This window comes from Rhinatrema bivittatum, chromosome 12 (genome assembly GCF_901001135.1).
Source record: "Rhinatrema bivittatum chromosome 12, aRhiBiv1.1, whole genome shotgun sequence".
Lineage (NCBI taxonomy): Eukaryota > Metazoa > Chordata > Amphibia > Gymnophiona > Rhinatrematidae > Rhinatrema > Rhinatrema bivittatum.
In genome coordinates, this window is record NC_042626.1 from 45,459,367 (window position 1) to 45,480,633 (window position 21,267).

The following is a 21,267-nucleotide window of genomic DNA, read 5'->3' on the forward strand; positions in this document are numbered from 1 at the left end:
GGCTAATGAAATTTAATGAGGACAAGTGCAAAGGAATGCACTTAGGAAAGAGTAACCCAAATCATAGCTAAATAATGCAAGGTTCTGCATTAGAAGCCAGAGTCAGAGTCAGGAAACGGATCTAGGTGTCATAATTGAAAATATGTTGAGATCTTCTGCTCAGTGTGCAGCAGCAGCCAAAAAAGCAAATAGAATGTTAGGGGTTATTAGGAAAAGAAGAGAGAATAAAACAGAGAATATCATAATGCCTCTTTATTGCTCCATGGTGAGACCTCATCTTGAGTATTGTGTGCAGTTTTGGTCTCCACATCTCAAAAAAAATATAGCGGAATTAGAAAAGGTACAGAGAAGGGTGAGCAAAATGATAAAGGGGATAGTTCAATTCCCCTATGAGGAAAGGCTAAAGACAAGGCTTGGAAAAGAGATGGCTGAGGAGAGATATGATAGAGGTCTCTAAAATAATACTTTTTCAAAAAGTATAAAGACAGGGGACACACAATGAAGTTAGTAGGTAATACATTTAAAACTAATAAGAGAAAATATTTTTTTACTCAATGCATAATTCTCTGGAATTCATTGCCAGAGGATTTGGTGGAAGCTATTAGTGCAGCTGTGTTTAATAAAAGTTTGGAAAAGTTCCTGGAGGAAACATCCATTAATCATTATTAAGGTAAAGTTGCAGAAATCCACTGCTTATTCTTGGGATAAGCAGCTTGGAATCTATCTGACCTGCCAGGTACTTGTGACTTGGCTTGGCCACGTTTGAAAACAGAATTCTAGGCTTGATGGACCTTTGGTCTGACCCGGTATGGCAAATCTTTTGTTCTTATATTATGTTCTTATCCCTAAATTTTGTAGCCTAGTGAAACTAGGAACTCAGTGAAATTTAGGCACTCATCCCTAGTGCATTTTCAGAAGAAGCAATTTAGGTGTTTAACACCAAAAATTAGGAGCCTAAACCCTTTGAAAATTGGCTCCTTCACAATTTTAGACTAGATAGTTTGGGAAGAGGAAGAATTGTAGTGTCAGAGAGATAAGGGAGAAAACAAGCTGGGCTACAGTGAGAAATTCGAGAAACAGGCAGAGGCAGAGATAGACACACTATTAGGGCCTTATTCATCAAAGTCTTTTCCTGCATGCAAAGAATGGGAGAAAAGCCTTTAGGGCAGATTTTAAAATTTATGCGCGGGCGTAATTTGTTCGCGCAACCCGGCGCGAACAAATCTATGCTCGATTTTATAACATGTGTGCGCTGCCGCGCACGTTATAAAATCCAGGCTCAGCGCACGCAAGGGGATGCACACATGTGCACCTTGCGCGCGCCAAGCCCGAGGGGAGCCCCGATGGCTGTCCCCGTTCCCTCCAAGGCCGCTCTGAAATCAGAGCGGCCTTGGAAGGAACTTTTTTCCGGCCCCCCCCACCTTCCCCTATCTAACCCACCCTCCAGCCCTACCTAAATCCCCCCCCCCCCCACCTTATTTTATTTCTTACAGCGTATCTTGCACATGCCAGCAGGCTGCTGGCGCGCAAACACCCGACACGGCTGGAATGGAGGAGGGCTTGGGACACACCCCCAGACCGCCGTCACGCCCCCGGATCGCCCCTGACCCCAGAAACACCCCCAGACCACCATCACGCCCCTGGATCGCCCACTTTTGAAAGACCCGGGACTTAAGTGCGACCCAGGGCTTGCGTGCACCGCCGAGCCTACGCAGAGGGCATATTTTCTCAGGTTACGCGCATAGCCTTTGAAAATCTGCCCCTTAGTGTATCAAGCTTTAAGGTGGAAGAAAAAGAGGGGGAAAAGTAAGAGAGGCTGAGGAAATCAGAGGCAGATAGAAAAATATTAGGTCTAATTGAGAACTCATTTCTAAATACATGTAACCCCATCCCCAGGTGCAGATTGCACTCCAATGGGGCCATAAAAGTATTTATAAGCTCTTTTTGGCAGGGACCCTGGCTAGCTCACCAACCTCCCTTCCTTCCCAAGGTGTAGGTTCTTTTGACTGGGTGAAGATAGGAGACCTCTCAAGTCCCAATGTCGGGTGACTAACCCTCCTCTGGAATTCCTTGGATTAGGTGAATTCTGATCTTTGTGTGTGCTGGCCATGCCAAATAAGTCAATAGAGTCACTGGGTTAGTGTCCAAATACATCTTTACTGTGAAATGTGTGAAAATGGCACATTTCCGGTAGATCTCTCTGTGATGAGATGAGATGATGGCCACATGAGTGCAGTTGATAGTTCCCAGAACATTAGGAAAGTTGGCAATGGCATAAAATCTTCTCTTCAAGTCCAGAAACTCCTGCCTTTCACAAGTGAATCTTATGTAATGATTAATGCGGTTACATATGGCTGTTATGACCTGGCCAAGCTAGCGGGAAAATGAGGCTTGGGACATTCCCCCAACATCCTCGACTGTCATTTGGAAGGAGCCCTATGCCACAAAATGCAGGGCACACGAGTTTGGTGAGACCCAGTGTAGCATGGGACCTTTCCATGAATGATCCAGATCCCCTCTGAGTTCTCGATACAAATCCATGATAGCCTGAGAGTCGAGGCAATACCTGGTAACCACATGTTCCTCTGGCATGCCCAGTAATGTGGTGCGTGGATGAAAGATGCACACACTGTACATACATCACATTGAATTGTTTGGTCACAATGAACACAAGACCCACACTTAAAATGTCCCTGTGTGAACAAAATGGGCTGTAATGGAAGAGTAGCCAGAATCACAGTCTCTGATGTTTCTGCCCCTCATGTTTGCAAAACATGGTAATTAGTTTAATGATTTGTGACCCCATTATATGTGCCAATCCTTTTTAATGACTGACACTATATGTTCAGATTTGTCTGAATAACGTAGCACATATTTAAGATGAGTCTCTTCAGCTGAAACTAGATAGTTTAAAAGCAAATCCCTGTCTGCATAGAGAGCTCGCTTATATGCCCTTTTCACTGCTGTGGTTGGATATCCCCTTTGAATGAAATGACTGTACATCACATTGGGAAGATTCACGCTTAATGCCCATGGGTGAAAGCTCTCAAACTGGTGCAAATTGTTCCGTTCTGTGCTTTTGCAATCTATTGAAGTTACAAATTTCTGTTTGCAGATTTGAATGCTCATGTCAAGAAAAGATACCATCATCATATCATGCTCTGTTGTAAATTTCAAATGAGGATTCAAAGAATTAATCCACTTAAAAAAATTGCTGGAATTCCTCTATGGCCCTTTGCCAGACACAGAATACATCATCTATATAATGATGCTATGCTCTAAGTTATGACTCCCATTGAGAAGTATATATATGCCATTCCTCAAACTCAGTAACATATAAGTTAGCCATGCTAGGGGTCATTGCAGACCCCATAGGAATTCCCCGAGTTTGTAAAAAGAACTGGCCTTTAAACATGAAGTAATTGTTAAACAATGTAAGTTCAGCTAAATCAATAATAAACTGTGATGGAATTCTTTGAGGCATAGATCTTTGTTGTACAATGCATGAGATGATGTCCATTGCTTCCCTATGTGGCACATTTGTATGAAAGCACTCCATGTCCATAGTGGCCACAATGACTCCTGTCGGAATGGGTTCCATTTATGTTAATAACTGCACATATGAGTGGAATCTTGTAAGTATGATCTGGCCTTTGAGGCTTCCATAAAAAAATCAATGAAAGTAGCTATAATTTCAAAAAGTGAAACCTTTATAGATACAATAGGTCTAGCTGAAGGAGTATGAATGGATTTATAAATTTTGGGAACAGTGTATAGTACTGGGACAATGCGGTGATCTACTTGAAGAAAGTTCAATTTTTTGATGGTCAAACAGTTCAAGGGTCTAACTGTGGATAATATGCCCTGAATTCAGGATGTAAGTTGTGTAGGATCACTGTCCAATTGAGTATAAAACCTCTCTCGTTCAATTGCTTCATAATTTCACCCACATCTCTTTTCCCTATACTACCACAGTTCCTCACTTATCCACAGGCCTTATCACTATCTCATAATTGGATAATTCTTGCATAGCTTTGAGTTCTTTAAATTATGCTTGTTCCATGATTGCTGTTTTTCCAATAATCCTAAATCCTTGAGCACCAAATCTCTAAAGGTGGAAAGCAGAGGATCCAAAGGACTATTTGAAACCCAATGTGATTTAGGTTTCACTATGGAACAATCCACAGATGTAGTTTGTTGGAAGAAAAAAAAACCCATGAAAAAGTCAATGCATGATTGAAAATCACTGAATCTAGTGGTAGGAATGAAATCTAACCCGTTATTCAATACTGCAATTTGTTCTGAGGTCAAATTTTGGTTTGCTGTGGTCGCATTCGGGACGTCGTTATCAGCCCCTCCTATGTTGATGGATCAGTTCCCATTCATCCAGGACACTTCTTTGTTGACCTCTTGTTCCGGCCTTTGACACAGTTTCACATAGGCAACTTATAAATAAACTGAGCACCCTTGGTATGGGGCCTAGAGTGTGTGACTGGGTCAGAACATGGCTTGAGAGACTACCAAGGATAATGATAAATGGAGTTTACTCTGAAAAAATGGGCATTTGTGGTTTGCCTCTGGGATTAGTCCTTGGACCAGTTCTTTTCAGCATTTTCATAAATGACAGAGGACTGTTTGGAAAAATGTGTCTTTTTGCCAATGATGCCAAAATCTACAACAGGGTAGACAGCCAGGAATGTGTGGAAAACATGAGGCGGGAACTAGCAAAGAATGGGTTTGGGTCTTGCAGCTAAGATTTAATGCTACAAAATGCAGAGTAATGTATTCAGGCTACAAAAACCCAATGGAGAGGTCCACTATTGGGAGGTGAAATTCTTCTAAGCATCAAAGAAGAGCAGGATCTAGGGGTGATTGTATCTGATTATCTTAAGGTGGCCAAACAGGTAGATAAGAACATGCCATACTGGGTCAGACCAAGGGTCCATCAAGCCCAGCATCCTGTTTCCAACAGTGGCCAATCCAGGCCATAAGAACCTGGCAAGTACCCAAAAACTAAATCTATTCCATGTTACCGTTGCTAGTAATAGCACTGGCTATTTTCTAAGTCAACTTAATTAATAGCAGGTAATGGACTTCTCCTCCAAGAACTTATCCAATCCTTTTTTAAACACAGCTATACTAACTGCACTAACCACATCCTCTTGCAACAAATTCCAGAGTTTAATTGTGCGTTGAGTAAAAAAGAACTTTCTCCAATTAGTTTTAAATGTGCCACATGCTAACTTCATGGAGTGCCCTCTAGTCTATTATCCGAAAGAGTAAATAACCGATTCACATCTACCCGTTCCAGACCTCTCATGATTTTAAACACCTCTATCATATCCCCCCTCAGTCGTCTCTTCTCCAAGCTGAAAAGTCCTAACCTCTTTAAAAGATAAAGTGACAGCAAAAGGCAGAAAGATATTTGACTGCATAGGGAAAGACATAGCAGAAAAAAAAGGAGGTGCTATTGCTCCTGTATATTTCCCTGGTGAGATGTCATTTGTAATGCTGTATACAATTCTGGAAACTGCATCTTCCAAAAGATATACACTGGTTGGAGTCAGTCCAGAGGGCGGCTACTAAAATGGTCAGTGGTCTTTATTCTAAAGATAATAAGATCTAATCATGTTTGATGAGAGGCAAGATAGGGAAGATATGTTAGACATTTAAATATCTCAAAAGTTTCCAGGCACAGGATGACAGCTTTTTTCAACAGAAAGGAGTCTCTAGAATGAGGGGTCATCAGCTGAGGGTGAAAGGGGGTAGACTCAGGAGTAATCTTAGGAAATATTTCTTTACAAAGAGAGTAGTGGATGCACTGAATGGCCTACCAGTGGTGGAGACAAAATCAATATCTCAATTCAAGAAAGCAAGGGATAAATACAGTAGACACCTAAAGGAGTGATGGGAATTATAAAGCTAAATTAGTTAGGTGGATGGGTATACTAGATAGAAAATAATAGCAGAAAAAGACCATATGGCCTATGTTAAAAGATTGCAGAGGAAGTATTTGTGATAGATGTAATCCCCCTCCCCATTTCTTTCTCTCCATGGGAAAGAACCTGAAAATCAAAAGCACAGATAGGGGAGACAAAATAGAAAAACAAACATTTTATCCCCCTTTTTAAATTTATCACTATAAAATTAGCCAAAAAAAATCTTTATTTGGTAACATGTTCATTTTAATAGATCATTCCAGTCAACTTAAAAACTGTATCAGATGTTACTGCACAGGCAAATCAATCCAACTGTCTTCTGTACTTTGGAGCGGTATATAAAAAAAAAAAGTCTTCAGGTTCACGGATGTAGGCTTGTTCAGTGCTGTTTGTATTAAAAGCTGAAAATTTATGTTCTTGATAAGCCACGATTGTCAAGATCCTTTACCTGTAAAAACAAGCCAAGTTTGAGTTTTCCAAAGGTCTTTGCCAATACATAAATATCTCCATTCATCAGGCTGCTGAGAACTTTACACTACAGAAATGTATTCAGGGGTTGTTCACCAGCAGTGATTCTCCACCTAGTCTTCAGGACACATCGAGTCAGTCAGGTTTTCAGGATCTCCACAATGAATATACATGAGATAGATTTGCCTACAGATCTGCTGGAGCATCATTGTCAGTTTTGGTACGAAATCTCTATTGACAAATAGCATTGTGGCTTGAATGAGAATTACTGCATGTATAAACCATTATGATAAAAAGAAGATCGATAGCCCCCTGATGCAGAAACATTGTTTAAAAATGCAGATCCTGTCAGGGTGTTGGACTTCATATTAAGATAAGTATTAATTGCATAAAGAAAACTTACAAAAACCCCATGCTAGTGTATATATAAGAACGCCACATGATTATTAATAAAGCAATGAAGGTTAATCACCAGTAGTGCCTATTATGATGGAGAGTATTTGAATTTTTACATGAGGGAAAATTTGTTGTGAAACGTGCATTTTCTTTTCTTCCTTCACTTTTTTTCCTATTTTGGGTAATTTGCAAAGTTATCCAACTCCACGTTATCCCAAGTTATCTATTTAACTCCATTGAAATGTTTAGTTTTGAATACCGACCTCATAATCATTACAAATTTTCTACTTGAAAATCATTGCTTTCCCTGTGTTGCTAGTTGGATCTTGACATACAGCAGAGTTGCTTACCTGTAAAAGGTGTTCTCCCAGAACAGCAAGATGTTAGTCCTCACAGATAGATGTCTATCATCAGATGGAGCCCGTCACGGAATTCTTTTGTATTGCACACTGAGCATACCACCAATCCCATAGCCACACGAGGTCCCCCTTCAGTCTCGTGTCAAAGCAGAAAAATACGAGCGAAAAAATAAAACAAAAACGCATACAAACCCAATTCCGCGGGGTGGTGGGCGGGTTTCCTGAGGACCAACATCCTGCTGTCCTGGGAGAACACCTGTTACAGGTAAGCAACTCTGCTTTCTCCCAGGACCCAATCAATACTTACATAACAAATTTCGATTATTGTGCTTCCAAATGTTTTTTTTCTTTTATTTCAACTAGCATTTGAATCTGTGTCCTCACAGATGGGTGAATGCCAAGCTGCAGGTTGCCCCTGGAATACACTGGGCCAACAGACACCCAATATCGTGCAACAGGCACAACAACAGGGGTGCTGTTGGCATAACGGGGTAGACTGAATCTCATATTGGGCCCTAGGTTGGGAGAGTTGGGTTCTCACACCAGGAATAGGTTGCAGAGGACAGACTGGCCAAAGACGCTGTCCTGTCGACCATTCTTGTCCAGACAGTAATGCGCTGCGAAGGTGAGGAGGGAACTCCACGTCGCGGCCTTACAGATTTCGGCAATAGGGACTGCCTGGAAGTATGCTACTGACGCTGCCGTGGCCCTTACTGAGTGCTGATGTCACTCCTTATAGCAGTGCTTCTCATCCTTTTTTTTTTTTTTTTAATTTCATGTCATGCTTTCAAGTTTGCTCAATCCTCGTGGCACACCAAATTTTGCACAATTCTCACTCTTCCCCCCACCAGAAGGAACAGAGTAGCACTCTGAATATGCAGAACCAGCTGATCCTGTGAGATTACAGGGCTCCACACATTCAAACATCAGATTGAAGCTGGCAGAGGAGGTGCATACAGGTAAGAAATGAAGCTCTTCTCATTCCAGTGAGAAGGAGGGAAATAGGGTAAGATTGCCAGAGTTCTGCTGGGTGAATCTAGGAAAATTGCTCCCTTGCAGCATTTGTAATGAGTGAGCACTTCATTTTGGGTGGGAGGGACAAAGTCCGGTGGACTGTCCCCATAGAAAATTGTAGTAATCTATTCTCAAAATATACCCAATAGCACATTAAGTTTTGTTACTAAATATCAGAAAGTAAAAATTAGCCAACAAAATTCAACTCTTTCCAACATGTAAATTCTGTTGATACAGTACAGTGCGCTCAGCTGAGCACAGTTTTACCCGCAGCTGGACATGCTTATTGGATGCGTGTCCCCTACCCCTTATACAATAAGGAGTTTAGCGCATCCAAAACGCATGTCCAACCCTCCCCTGAAACTAATAGTGCTCATCACATTCAAAGAAGAATGGTCATGTGGCTCTGGCAGAGGATTGGAAAGTATGCTTGTTGAATCTTTGTTGGAGTCCAGTGGCACCGGATCACTTACCCAAAAATGCAACAAAGAGGAGGGCAACTGAAAAGTGCTTTTGTGGGACTGCGGAGGTAGCGAGGCAACAAAAAATGAAGACAAGTTACAGAAAAAATGAAGAAATTTGAGAATTTAGAGAAAAATAAGGACAGACAAGAGTACACATCTATGCTTTAGCTTGGACAAAAAATGACTGAGGAAGCTCATGAGGGAATTCCTGCACATGCTCAGTATATTTCAAAGCTCTACTAACTTAGAGAGACGAGTCCACTCAGTGCCGCTAGATGATACCACGCACATCCAATTGCTAATTCAACCTGCTTATCGACGGAAAAAGCAGGTACAGAGGAGAGAAGTACCAAGAGAGAAAGAAGGGGCACAACCAACTAAATTTACCATCCAAGGTGTCACAGCCAGCCTCCCTAATCCAGATGCTTTAGCATTGGAAGTCCCCTGGTATGAGGCTTTACTCAACTGTCGCCCCAAAAACAGCCTGTATATTCCATCAAATTAGCTGTGCTCAACCAGAGGAGTAATAGACCTATAGGCCAGTCACCCAGGAGCAGCCAGTTCTCTTTTAAATTTCTCTTTAGCTGAGGCCTAGGCCTAGCCTAGGCCTCAGCTCACAGCATGGGATGCTTCCCTCATCTGCTGGAGACAGAATACTGGTAAGCTGAGGAACCCTAAAAGAGGTGACATCAGCAAACTTGTGCTGTCACCATCTGCTGGTAGGGGAGCATACCTATGCATCTGGTATAGTCTGGCTGAATGAAGAGGAAGAAGTAATTTAATTTTTCTGCTACAGCCTTGTCCTCCCTTAAGTGGCCCTTTTACTCCGTCAACTAGTGGTCCAATTTGCTTGCTTGTTTCAAATGTAATTATTCATTTTTACGTCTATGGCAAGCTTCTTTTCAAATTCTCTTTTGGACTACTTGCCTTCAAGGCAAGCCAGAGCTCAGGTTGCTCCCTGGTGATGGCATCGGTAGAAGGCTGCATTATGGTAGAATCAGTATACGAGGGTTAGGGGCAAGAACAACACACACCAAGGTTCTTTCCTCCCGCTCCCCCCACCACACTTGCAGAGTTATGTATACACACACAGCCAGCCCTCCCAACATCCCCTACAAAAGAAAATTAGGAGGGAATGGATACCATACTGATAACTTACTTTGTATATTCTGACCAGCCAGTGCTCTGTAGTGTATGCTTCCTCAAGAATATCTAGCTCAAAGTCCTTGTTTCCAATCTCTGCATTTCTTACTCTGTCATAACCTGGGGGGCGTTCTACATGTTAAAAGACAAAAAAATGCAATGAGCTAATTTGACAAACATTGACAAGTTATGATTTACAAAATAAAGGAGAAAAAGCCAAGGTATATATAGGCTGTGCTATTTCATGCATCAGAATCGTGAAATTAATTCTTACCTGATAATTTCCTTTTCTTGAGTCCAGTCAGACCAGCCCAGACACATGAGTTATGCCCACCAACAAGCAGAAGACGACAGAGAATATCAGGCTTGCTGAAGTCAACCTTATAAGGATCTGTGCTGACCTCAGCCAACAAGCTGTTTTTTTTTTTTGTTTGTTTTTTTAAACAGGCTTCCAAAACAAAAACCACAAACATGGATCAGAAAGATACAAACAATAAAGATAACCCTGAAGAGTCTATCAGTGAATTATCTCATTTTGGGAATGGTAATTTGGGTACTGTTTGGGCATGTTAAGCCCAATAGTGGCTCCCTTGCTTGAAAATGCAGCGGGGAGCCAGATATAAGTGGCTGTCTTGACTACGGTGGAAAACCAAAGGCTCGGTAATTTTTTTTTTTTTTAAGAGGTTACACCGCCTTGGGTATACAAATAGGATTCTATGTTTAGTTTATAAAGCTGTGGCCTTTTAAATCCACTTACAATGTGACCCTTGTGTTTATTACCTGGTTTGGTCAAAGGGACAGAGATGGTTAGGGGGGATGGGAAGGGGACATCCTGGCTACCAATGTTAAATCTCATACATTTTATCTTTCACTAAAAAACATCACTCTTCACAGCCATCCATAAATCACTCATGCATTCCCACCATACATACAGTATTACAATACATACCACATGAGTACAAATATTAAATATTTACACCCAATTTTTTTTTTGAAAATTTGTACCTATTCTCTCTTTTTTTTGTGTGTATATTATATATATATATATATATATATATATATATACACATTAAACAATGAAATCTATGAATTTTCAAAACCCCAAAAGAAGCTTCTGTTTCGCTATATCAGCTTCCTCAGGGGAATATTAAGGGCGCACAAAATTTTAGTTCACAACAAAAGCATGTCCCCATGAATGAGGGATATTAGCCAAAGGTGTATCTTTTCAAGGACCATATTTTATCATCTTGGAGTTTCCTGGCTTATTCGGGCAGCAACTTGTAAAACGCCCAGATGCAGAACAGTATAAACACAGATTAAGGTTATGGCGCTTCTTTCTCCTCTGCTGACAGCATGACCTACATGACTTCTACTGGTGCAGGACACTGGAAATATGGAGAGAGGCGGATGGGGTGGTGAACCAAGCCTCTCTCTCTCTGGCCGGTTCCTGAAACCTCAGGTCTAGCCATTTGGCTAGGCTAATCAGGCCTTCCAAGGTATTCGTCAGGTCCCAGACAGCCAGCTCGTTTTTAATGTGCTATGAGAGTCCTTGTCAGAAAAATCACAAGCAGGCTGATGTGCACTGCATACTCTCCCACAGACTGGAAGCCTTGCCTAATCTGTAGGAGTTCAGACACTCTGGAAATTGTGCAGCCAGGCTCATCAATGATTTGCTGGAATTCTTGCAGGAAGCGCACCAATTCCCCCAAGAGCAGATCATCTCTTTCTCAAAGGGGTAAGGCCCAAGCTAGAGCAATGCCATCTAACAGGGAAAGAATATAAGTCACTTTGACTCAGTTGGAAACAAGGGTGCTTGCAATTCAAATTACATCTGACATTGGTTGAGGAAGCCTCTACATTTTAATGGATCTCCATCATACCTTGTAGGTGGAGGGTGAGAGTAGTAGGCAGGATGACAGGTGCTGAAGCCGAAGCCAGAGCAGGCCAGATCACAATGCCCTGAAGTTATCTAGCCCTAGTATTAAGATGGTCCTGCTGGTGCTTAACTGGTGACAGCAGAAGCTGGAGGCAAGTCTGCCAAGCTTATGGACTCAGCAAACCATGAAGGGTAGCGGGCGTGTAGGCCCTTTGTGCCTAGGTATAGTTAATGCAGCCTCAAGGGCTAATGCCTACATCGGCAGCTGGCAAACAAGCCCTGTATGGGATAGTCTGGAGCTTTACCTATACAAGCCACTTTCCCCCGCAGGTTGAGCCCTTGGGTTCTGGTGGACGGCAGGCAGGTCCCTAAGGCGCTGAAGAGAACTAGAGTCCAAAATGAAACCGGGGATAAGGCAGGCAGCAGACTAATGGAATCAGAGACAGGCCAAAGTCAGGGCATGCGGCAAACAGGAATGGTCAGGTCCAGGCGGCAGGCAATCGTGGTCTGATTCAACAAAGATGTTAAGATCCAGAGAGTCAGGCCAAGAATGATGAAAAACACTGAAGACAATGGACAAGACAGGCTGGATGAGGGAAGCTGGAGAAGACAAAGCTGGAAGGCAAGACTGGACTCAGGAACACAGGAACCAGGAACACGATGGACTGCAAGGCAGGTGATGTAATGCTGCAAGGCCCTTGCTTAAATAGCCCACGTGGGAAGACATCAATGGGAGGTGCTGCTCAGTGTTTCCTGCTGCAGGGCTTATATTATGTGCACACACCTAAGGGAAGACAGCGACCTGGGGGCATAAGCAAGTGGTGACAGAGGTGTTCTGCTGCGATGACCTCCAGCAGCATTGGTCAGTGATGGAGATGAATGCGGTGGCTCGCGGGGCAGCATTGTGAGCCACCAGAATATGACAGCAGATAAGGCCCGTAAGGCCAAGCTAGTCTACCCAATTCCATTTCTGCGGCAGTGCCAACAAACTTACTCCTTCCCCTGCCACTTGCCTTTCTCTGGCACTCACAAATAATTTTAAAAACTTCTTCCACAGAAACAAGATCAAAACGTCAGAAACACGCGTGCAGACACCTCCCTATAATTTAGACTTCAGAAAGGGAAAAAAGGTAATAATCTGCTCAAGAAAAGTCAGTGAAAAAGGAAGGTAGGAGATGCTGTGATTAGAAGTGAAATCCCAGGAGTTGTTCCAGACCTCAGTACAACATCAAGACTCTCTGATACTTACTGGCTTCTGTGTACACCTGCCCAAAGCGATAATAGCACATCTTGTACATAAGACAGTTAAGCAGCACTGGAGAACCTTCCCTGTCGACACGGAATTCGCCTGTTGGGGTGTAGTAATCATGTTCTTTTATATGCTTGCCAGTGTCTGTGCTGCCACCAATTCGCACCATCCACAAGAACTTGTTAATATCTAAAGGCAACAGTAAAGGAATATACAAGAAAGATGCCAAACTTACTAATGGGGACAAAACATTGTTTAATAACAATCAAGTTACTGAACAAAATCTACATTACCATCTGATGAATACCCCGTCAGGCCTCCGAAGATAACTAGGACATAGCTCACATCCAATTCCCTCATGATCTCATAGGCCTTTTCCTCTGTGGATGCCATAGCCTTGCAGTAATAGAAGATGGATATGTTTAAGGCTAGGAATCTGCTATGGAACTACAGGATTTTCACAGGTAAAGTCTACAGTTCATGGTTAGCTTCTAATCAGAGCAGCCATATTTGATTGAGATGTAATATTTTAAGAGAAGGTCATTTCTCTTACTATATAGGACAAATCTAGATTGCCACACACCTTGAGGAACACACTTATGTACTTTCAGCATGCCTTTTCTACAACTATTTTTAAATAACTCTAAAGGTTATAAACTAAACATTTACTTAAAGCAAGCTGCCACCAATTTGCACCAGATGATTGGTAATTGGGATTTTTATAATGTATTTTCCATTATTTAGGAAAATAAGCAATGCTACAAAGCAGGTTTGACATTAACATCCACTGTAAGGCCTCCAGCTGCTATTAGTATAGATTTGGATAGTGCTACAATGCCTCTGTATTGATCCATGGGGCAACCACACCTTGAGTATGTTGTGCAGTTCGGGTTGCCCCATCTGGAAAAAAAAGACAGAACTAAAAAAGGCACTGAAAATGCCAACAAAAATGTATAAAAGGGGTGGAATGGTTCCCTTATGAAGAAAGGCTAAACAGATTAAGGCTCTTCAGCTTGGAGATGACAGAGGGAATATGGTACAGCTGAAAAGGGTGGTAAAAGTAAACAGGGAATGGTTATCTTTTCAAATAGCACTAAGACTGGGGAATGCTCTATGAAACTAACTGGCAGCAAATTTAATACAACTTGGATAAAGTATTTTTTCACTCAAACAATCAAGCTGTGGAATTTGTTGCTGGAGGATGTGGTCACGACATCTAGCACAGGTGGGTTTAAAAGGGGTTTGGCCAAGCTCCTTGAAGAGTCCATAAATACTTATTAGCCAGGTAGCTTTGAGAAAGCCCTGGGAGTAACAATGAATATATCTACTCTTTGGGATCTGCTGGGTATTTCCCAACAACTCACTGTTGGACACAGAATGCCAGACTCGATGACCTTTTGTCTAATCCAATCTGACACATCTTATGTTCTTACGTAAATGCCCTGCATATTTATTAATGCTAACAGCTTTATGCAACACTAGAGACTTAAATATAGGCAATTCTCATTTGCATTATTTTTTAAGCAGATAAATGCAGTAAGAAATGTGTTGAGTTACCAAGTCTGAAGGACAGTCGGGACCCATAGTGCTGCAAGGCCCCTGGCCACAGACTGAAGCAAGAAGCTTAGCAGGGAGTGCTCTGACAGACCCTGCAAGGGAGCTCCAGACATAAGTCTACAGGACTTGGAAGGAGGTTTAAAGACTGTGTGCAAGGATTTCATATTTAATATGCTAAGTCCATTCTAAAATCACACATCATTGTACATTTATTAGTTGCATTCATAATTGTACTTACTTGTCCAACTCGGGAAATGTGTGTGTTATTCCATGTGTTGTTGTCCACTAGGATGGTTCGATTTGCCATGGCAGTTATCTGATATCCATAATCCCACCATGACATCACCTTTGCATCCTGCACCCAAATCGCAAAGTTTCCAGTCACTGGCATTGTCGCACAATTGAATAAATATAAATACTGTGCCCCCCTCCCCAAATTACTAAATATTCAGATGCGATCTGTCTCAAACTGGAAGACACAAGAAATACAAAGCAAAAAAACCCCATCTGCCTACAGATAAGAAGCCTGTAATGAGAATCCTGTGATGCAGCTGGAAGAGTCTATATTGCTGAAGATTTAAAAGCCAATTTGAAGGACCAGAAGAGGAACAGAAGCTAGGACTGTTGCACTAACACAAATGAAGACAGCAGTAATGGCAGTTGGGGTGAAGGGGTGGGGTGATAAAGTACAGTAAAGGTCACCTACAACGTATTTTACGGAAGTGTGTACTATGGAGTTAATGGGGAGGGAACAGGCTACTGCTGGGGTGGTGAGATACTGAGTTATTGCCAATCTTGATGACATTGTTTCTGCTGCCACAACTATTGCTGCATAAATTTGTTGGTGGAAGGGATGGGAGAGAAAAGAGTCAGAGAAGAGGAAAATGGTAGAATACGGAAATCCAGAGAAGGACAATGGTAAGTTGAAATTGGAATGTGCCTGCTATATTCATCTAGATCACAAGGAATATATCAAGCCCAGAGAAACTAAGGAGAAATGTAGTCTTACTTGATAATTTCCTTTCCTTTCATCTTGCCATAACACAGAATTCACAAGCAAAAAAAAAAAATGCAGGAGAATCCAACTCTGCAGAGTGTCGGGCACTGCTGTCCTAGGAAAACACCTGTTACAGGTAAGCAACTCTGCTTTCTCCTAGGACAAGCAGGATGGTAGTCCTCACAGATGGGTGAATACGAAGCTACAGGCTGCTCCCGACGAGTATGACCAACCAGTGCCGAACTGGGTGCCAATGGGCACAAAAACAACTGCAGTGCTGTTGGTATGATAGGGAGACACCGATATTGGTGGGGAACTCCTAGGACTCCCGGGTCTGATAGAGGACTATGCCTCTTCCCCATGGGGGTCGCTTTGATGGCAGCATGGCGACCGACGGTACCGCACGAATTTCCGGAGCCATGCGCCAACGCGATTGATGACGTTTGCTTGACTTTTCGCAATGCTCAGCCCAGTCTTTCCCAGGTGCCGAGGAAGCTGAAGAGCCTGATGTCTTTGAGAGCGACAACACCAGAGATGGCTTATCACCAGCTCCCCGCTCTCTGGACGAATCCACAGGGGGCATGGAAAGGGACAGCATGTCCAGCATTTCCCCACGGCCCCTAGGTGTCGACGCCTCAGATGCTAGAGTGGATGGAGCAGACGTTTTGGGCCCAAAAAGTTTCTCCATCTTATCCAGCCGGGCATGATGGCCCTTGGGGTTCATCTGATCGCACAGTTGACACCCACGGACGTCGTGCAATGCCTTCAGGCAGAGAATACAAACCTCATGTGGATCGGTAATCAACATGATCCACGGGCACTGGGGGTACCATGAAAAACCGGACGATGCCATGAAAGAGAGGCGGTGAGCGGTCAATAGTCAGCAGCCACTGAGGAGCAACATGCCGGGAATCAACCGCAATGAAAGTAAAAGTAAACCTACCACGCCACTGAGGGCCCAGATGCTGAAAAGCCGAAAAAACGGGTAAGAAAATTGAGAAAAAAACCCCCACTCTAAAGAGCAGAGCTCCAACATCACGAGGCAACTACTTCGTGGAAAAAGAGAGACTGAAGAAGGACCCTGCATGGACGCATGGATAGTGGCATGCTCAGTGTCCAGTCAACGTTCTAGAAACTTTGACAAAAGTTTTCCTTGCCAGGCTCCATCTCATGATATCACCCATCTGTGAGGACTACCATCTTGCTTGTCCTTGGGCAGGAATTCTACTCCAGTATACTTCCTGGAACTGAAAATGACAGGGAGTCCATTCCATCCTAGACTTAAGGACATTGGATAACAGTACACTGGGAACATTGCTAGATATTTTCTCTTAACACTCTGCATCCTGCCAGTCTAAACTTGGAAATCGAGTGAGCTGCTTGTCTAATGTTACTTAAACTTTCATTGGCCAGTCATTCTCTATACTCTAAGAAAGCCACCAACTCACTTGTGTAAGTTCTTTAATTTTATACTTGCATAAGTTACACTGTTTGTATTTTTACTGATGCCTTGTTTAATGTCCATTTGTTTTTTATTCCATTTTCGGCAAGTTATTGACGTTTCTGTTTTATACACTAGATGTTATCCTCCCCTCGATAAAGCTTCATTGAGAAACACAGTTTATGTCGGGATTGGGATTAAAATATTTGTCCCATTGCAACAGGCAAATATTATCAAGCATTTTTCTAAATGACTTCCATTTTGGAAAAAAGACAGTTATGCTATTTTGTGGACAATTGATTTTTGATCACACCACCTTCCCATTTTGTTTACAGCTGGTGTGTTCTGAAAATTTTTTTAGCCAGTTTGTTTTTGTTTGCCTCTTTAAAAGCCATTCATTGTCTTGTGCTTATCTTCTGTTCAAGCACCTGTAGATATTTGGTCAGCTTTGTATAAGGTATTTAGTTTAAAGAATACTATATTAGAAGATTTTTATGTTTATAATATTGTGGGTTAATGTATTCACTATTTAAATCATGTTTTTGTTTAGAAAAACCCAGAGGCAGCAAGATTGGCAAAATATTGGCCATATCAGCTTGATATCTTTGTTTGTCTCCGTTAAATACAATTGGGATATTACAATTAAATGTGAGCATAAGATATTCACACATTTTTATAAGGTTCTTCTAACTTATGATAGAATTTGAGCTGCATAGAACTTTTTGTGCAGTCTCATCTGAGTTATTTTTCTCCTTTATTAAGATTTTCTGATTTTTGACCCATTTCCTCACTTCCATTCCTTACTAAAATTCTGGAATCAGTAGCTTTAAAACAATTAACATCTTTCCTCGATCAGCAATCCTTATTAGACCAACACCAATTCGGTTTCAGACCACATTATAGCACCAAATGTTGCTTATTTCCAGCACTGACATTATCTTTCAAGGATTCAACTCTGGAACCTCTTACATTGCTGTTTTTCTTGACCTTTCTGCAGCATTGGACACTATTAATCATCAAATTTTATTGACCTTCCTCTCACTTATAGGCATCTCAGGAACTGTTCATAATAGGTTCAAATCATATCTCTCTAACCGATTTCAACAAATATTCATCAACCGCAATCATTCTATTCCTTTTCCCATTAGAAACTGGAGTTCCACAAGGATCTGCCCTCTCCGCAGCATTATTCAACATTTATCTCACCCCAATCTGTCAATTGCTATCCACACTTGGTCTAACTTATAGAATCTATGCAGATGATATTCAATTCTTCTTCCCTACCAAGCAAACCTGGTCAGATATACTAAGATTCCTCTCCCTGTGTCTTTCATCGATTAAAAACTGGCTAACTCACAATAAATTATGTCTAAGCCTCACAAAAACAGAAATTCTCATATTAGGAAATCCCCGTTTCGAAGACATTCCATCCTCTATTCAACATGACAACTGCACAAACAAACATAGTTAAACAAGTACAAGCAATTTAGGGTTCATCCTTGATACAAGGCTAAATTTAAATTCACACATCAAAACATTCTTAAACTCTTTCTTCAAAATCAGATTATTAAAACACGTTAAGCCCCTTTTTGATCCAATTCTCTTCCGCACAGTGGTCCAATCATTAATCCTTTCTGGTATTGATTATTGTAACTCTCTATTTTTAGGCCTACCGCAAATCACCAGTCCGTTAAAATTATTACAAAACTCAGCAGCACGGCTCCTGCAAAATACCAATTTCCGTGACCACATTTCTCCAGTACTTCACAAACTTCACTAGCTTCCTGTTAAGTGGTGCATGCAACACAAAGCCTTAATGATCCTTAACACCATCCTTTATAGCAATTACACTTTCTGGCTATCTGCTTCACTACATATCTAAACCTCATGCAGGAATTTTCGCTTCAAAAACAAACTTCTACTTCAAGTTCCTTTGCCAAAAGCTACCAGACTAGTTTCCACCCGAGAGCACGCATTTTTGATAGCTGGAACCATACTATGTAACTCAATTCCCTCTGAAATGCGACTAATTCAAGATAAAAACGTATTCAAGAAAGCTGTCAAACATTATCTTTTTCTTCAAGCTTTTCCTGATTTATCTAAATCTCAATATTTTAATATTCTATAGTCTATGTTAATTTTATTTTATGTTTTTAGATCAACATTTATTTTAAGATAACCTATTTGCTTTTACTCTATTTTTATTATTATGTATGTTCTGGTTGCTGTATTATTTTGTGATAATATGTGTTATGCTGTAACCTGCCCCCGAACTTGGGAGGGGCGGGATATAAATACCTTTAAATAAATAAATAAAATTTCTATGACATTCTATTTGTATGTACATAAAATGATACCTGATACACAAAAAAGTTCTAAAAAATAAAAATCAAAAGTCTCCTGTTTTGCATATAGTAAGAGCAAACAGAGGGTACCCAATAAAAAAATCTTTAAAAGACTTTATCAGCAGGACACTTCAAACAATTTCAAGAAATGTTTTGCAAGAAATATTTTAAAAAAAAAAATGGTATAGCGGTATCAGCAAGCCTGATATTTTGGGGGGTTTTCTTTTGACTTGTTTTTTTGCATATAACATACTGAAATGGAATACCAATCACATTTGATTTTTTATAAAAACAATTTTTTTTAAATCAAATCTTACAAGTGTTATTTTATCCTCATATAGAGATTATAATGGGAGCTGCTAGGTGCAATCGCACTCTGGAGTTATGACTAAATATACTCTGCTCAGAAGGAACTAGAAGCAAACAGGCATATATGTATATTTTGCTAAATGGCTATTCGTGGACATGTTTTTACTTGGATTCATTACCTGCCTTTTTGAATAAGAAATTCATCCAAGGTGGGGTACAACAAGTAAAGTGGCAATGTATAATCCAGGACTATTTGCAGTTTGACACAGAATAAAGTACACAATATTACTACTAAAGTTTAAGGGGGCAATATTCAGCCACTGAGTATCTTGGCTAGTCAGCCAGATAAACTTATCTGACTAACTAGCACGGTATTTTCAGCTATTCAGTCTTACTGCTGAATATAACTGCCATCTTAAAGTTAGCCAAATTGGTTTATCCAGCTAACTTTAGGACAGAAGCAAGACTACAGTTAGCTGGTTAACCTATATAGCTAACTCCACTTCGCCCAAAATGCCTCCTGCCTGCCCCCGGAAAGCCCTTGACTTATGCAGCTAAATTCTAGCCAGATAACTAGTTATTTGACTAGAATTTAGCCAGATAAGTCTCTCAGTATTCCGGTTTGACATTTAGATGGATAACTTTTCAGTTCCCCATCTAAACGGCTTTGGAATGTCAACCTCACAATTAACAATGCCTAATTTAGATAAATATATAACACAATAGACAAACTAAATACATAAGCATTTCTATGTTTTAGTATGTCCAGGCAATTAAAAATATTGCTCTGGCAATTTATCGCAGTTTTTTTAAAATAAGTTTTCCCAGCTGGAAAGTTTGGCATTAAATACCTGGCAAAAAAGCCAAGCTTTTGCATACTTCCAGAAACGGGAATAGACTTATTTGTGGAGCTCTTCCGGAAGGGAATTCCATAATGCAAGTGGCTACTCTGGAAGACTGTCATGTATCTGTCCATTTATTGGAAGTCTCTCTCTCTGTCAGGTCAGTTAATATAGCTGTGTTTAAAAAAGGATTGGATAAGTTCTTGGAGGAGAAGTCCATTACCTGCTATTAAGTTCACTTAGAGAATAGCCACTGCCATTAGCAATGGTTACATGGAATAGACTTAGTTTTTGGGTACTTGCCAGGTTCTTATGGCCTGGATTGGCCACTGTTGGAAACAGGATGCTGGGCTTGATGGACCCTTGGTCTGACCCAGTATGGCATTTTCTTATGTTCTTATAGAAGGGGTGGGGAAGTTATATGACCATATGAAAATGGTTCCACACAAACTACACCAGGAAACTATAGAACGGTGAGCCTGACATCAGTGCCAGCAAAGTGAAGCTATTCTTAAAAACAAAATTACTGACCACATAAAATAAACATGGTTTAATGAGGGAGAGTCAACATGGGTTTTGCAAACAGAAGTCCTGCCTTATCAATTTATTAGATTTTTTTTTAAGGGCGGAAATAAGTAAGTGGACAAAGGTAAGCCAGCTGAAATAATGTATTTGGATTTTCAAAAGTATTTGACAAAGCCGGAAATTGGAATATCATGGGATAAGAGGCAGTGTCCTATTGTGGATTAACTGGATAAAATACAGGAAACAGAAGGTAGGACTAAATGGTCAGTTTTCTGAATGGAGAACGGTCATTAGTGGAATGCCCTGGGGTTTTTGAGACCTGTATTAGCATATTTATAAATGA

At 41.1% G+C, this 21,267-nt stretch overlaps 1 protein-coding gene across 1 annotated transcript in view; it reads right to left on the bottom strand.

Annotated features, from left to right (window-relative positions):
* Positions 1-6,147: 6,147 nt before the first annotated feature.
* STT3A (STT3 oligosaccharyltransferase complex catalytic subunit A) overlaps positions 6,148-21,267 on the bottom strand; it is a 99,647-nt gene continuing 84,527 nt past the window's right edge. The window contains exons 14-18 of the mRNA XM_029574230.1: positions 14,704-14,820; positions 13,202-13,304; positions 12,909-13,097; positions 9,800-9,915; positions 6,148-6,387 (exon numbers count right to left, since the gene is read on the bottom strand). Of these exons, the coding sequence (XP_029430090.1) occupies positions 6,349-6,387; positions 9,800-9,915; positions 12,909-13,097; positions 13,202-13,304; positions 14,704-14,820 (564 nt within the window). The 3' untranslated portion in view covers positions 6,148-6,348. The remainder of the gene's footprint in view (positions 6,388-9,799; positions 9,916-12,908; positions 13,098-13,201; positions 13,305-14,703; positions 14,821-21,267) is intronic.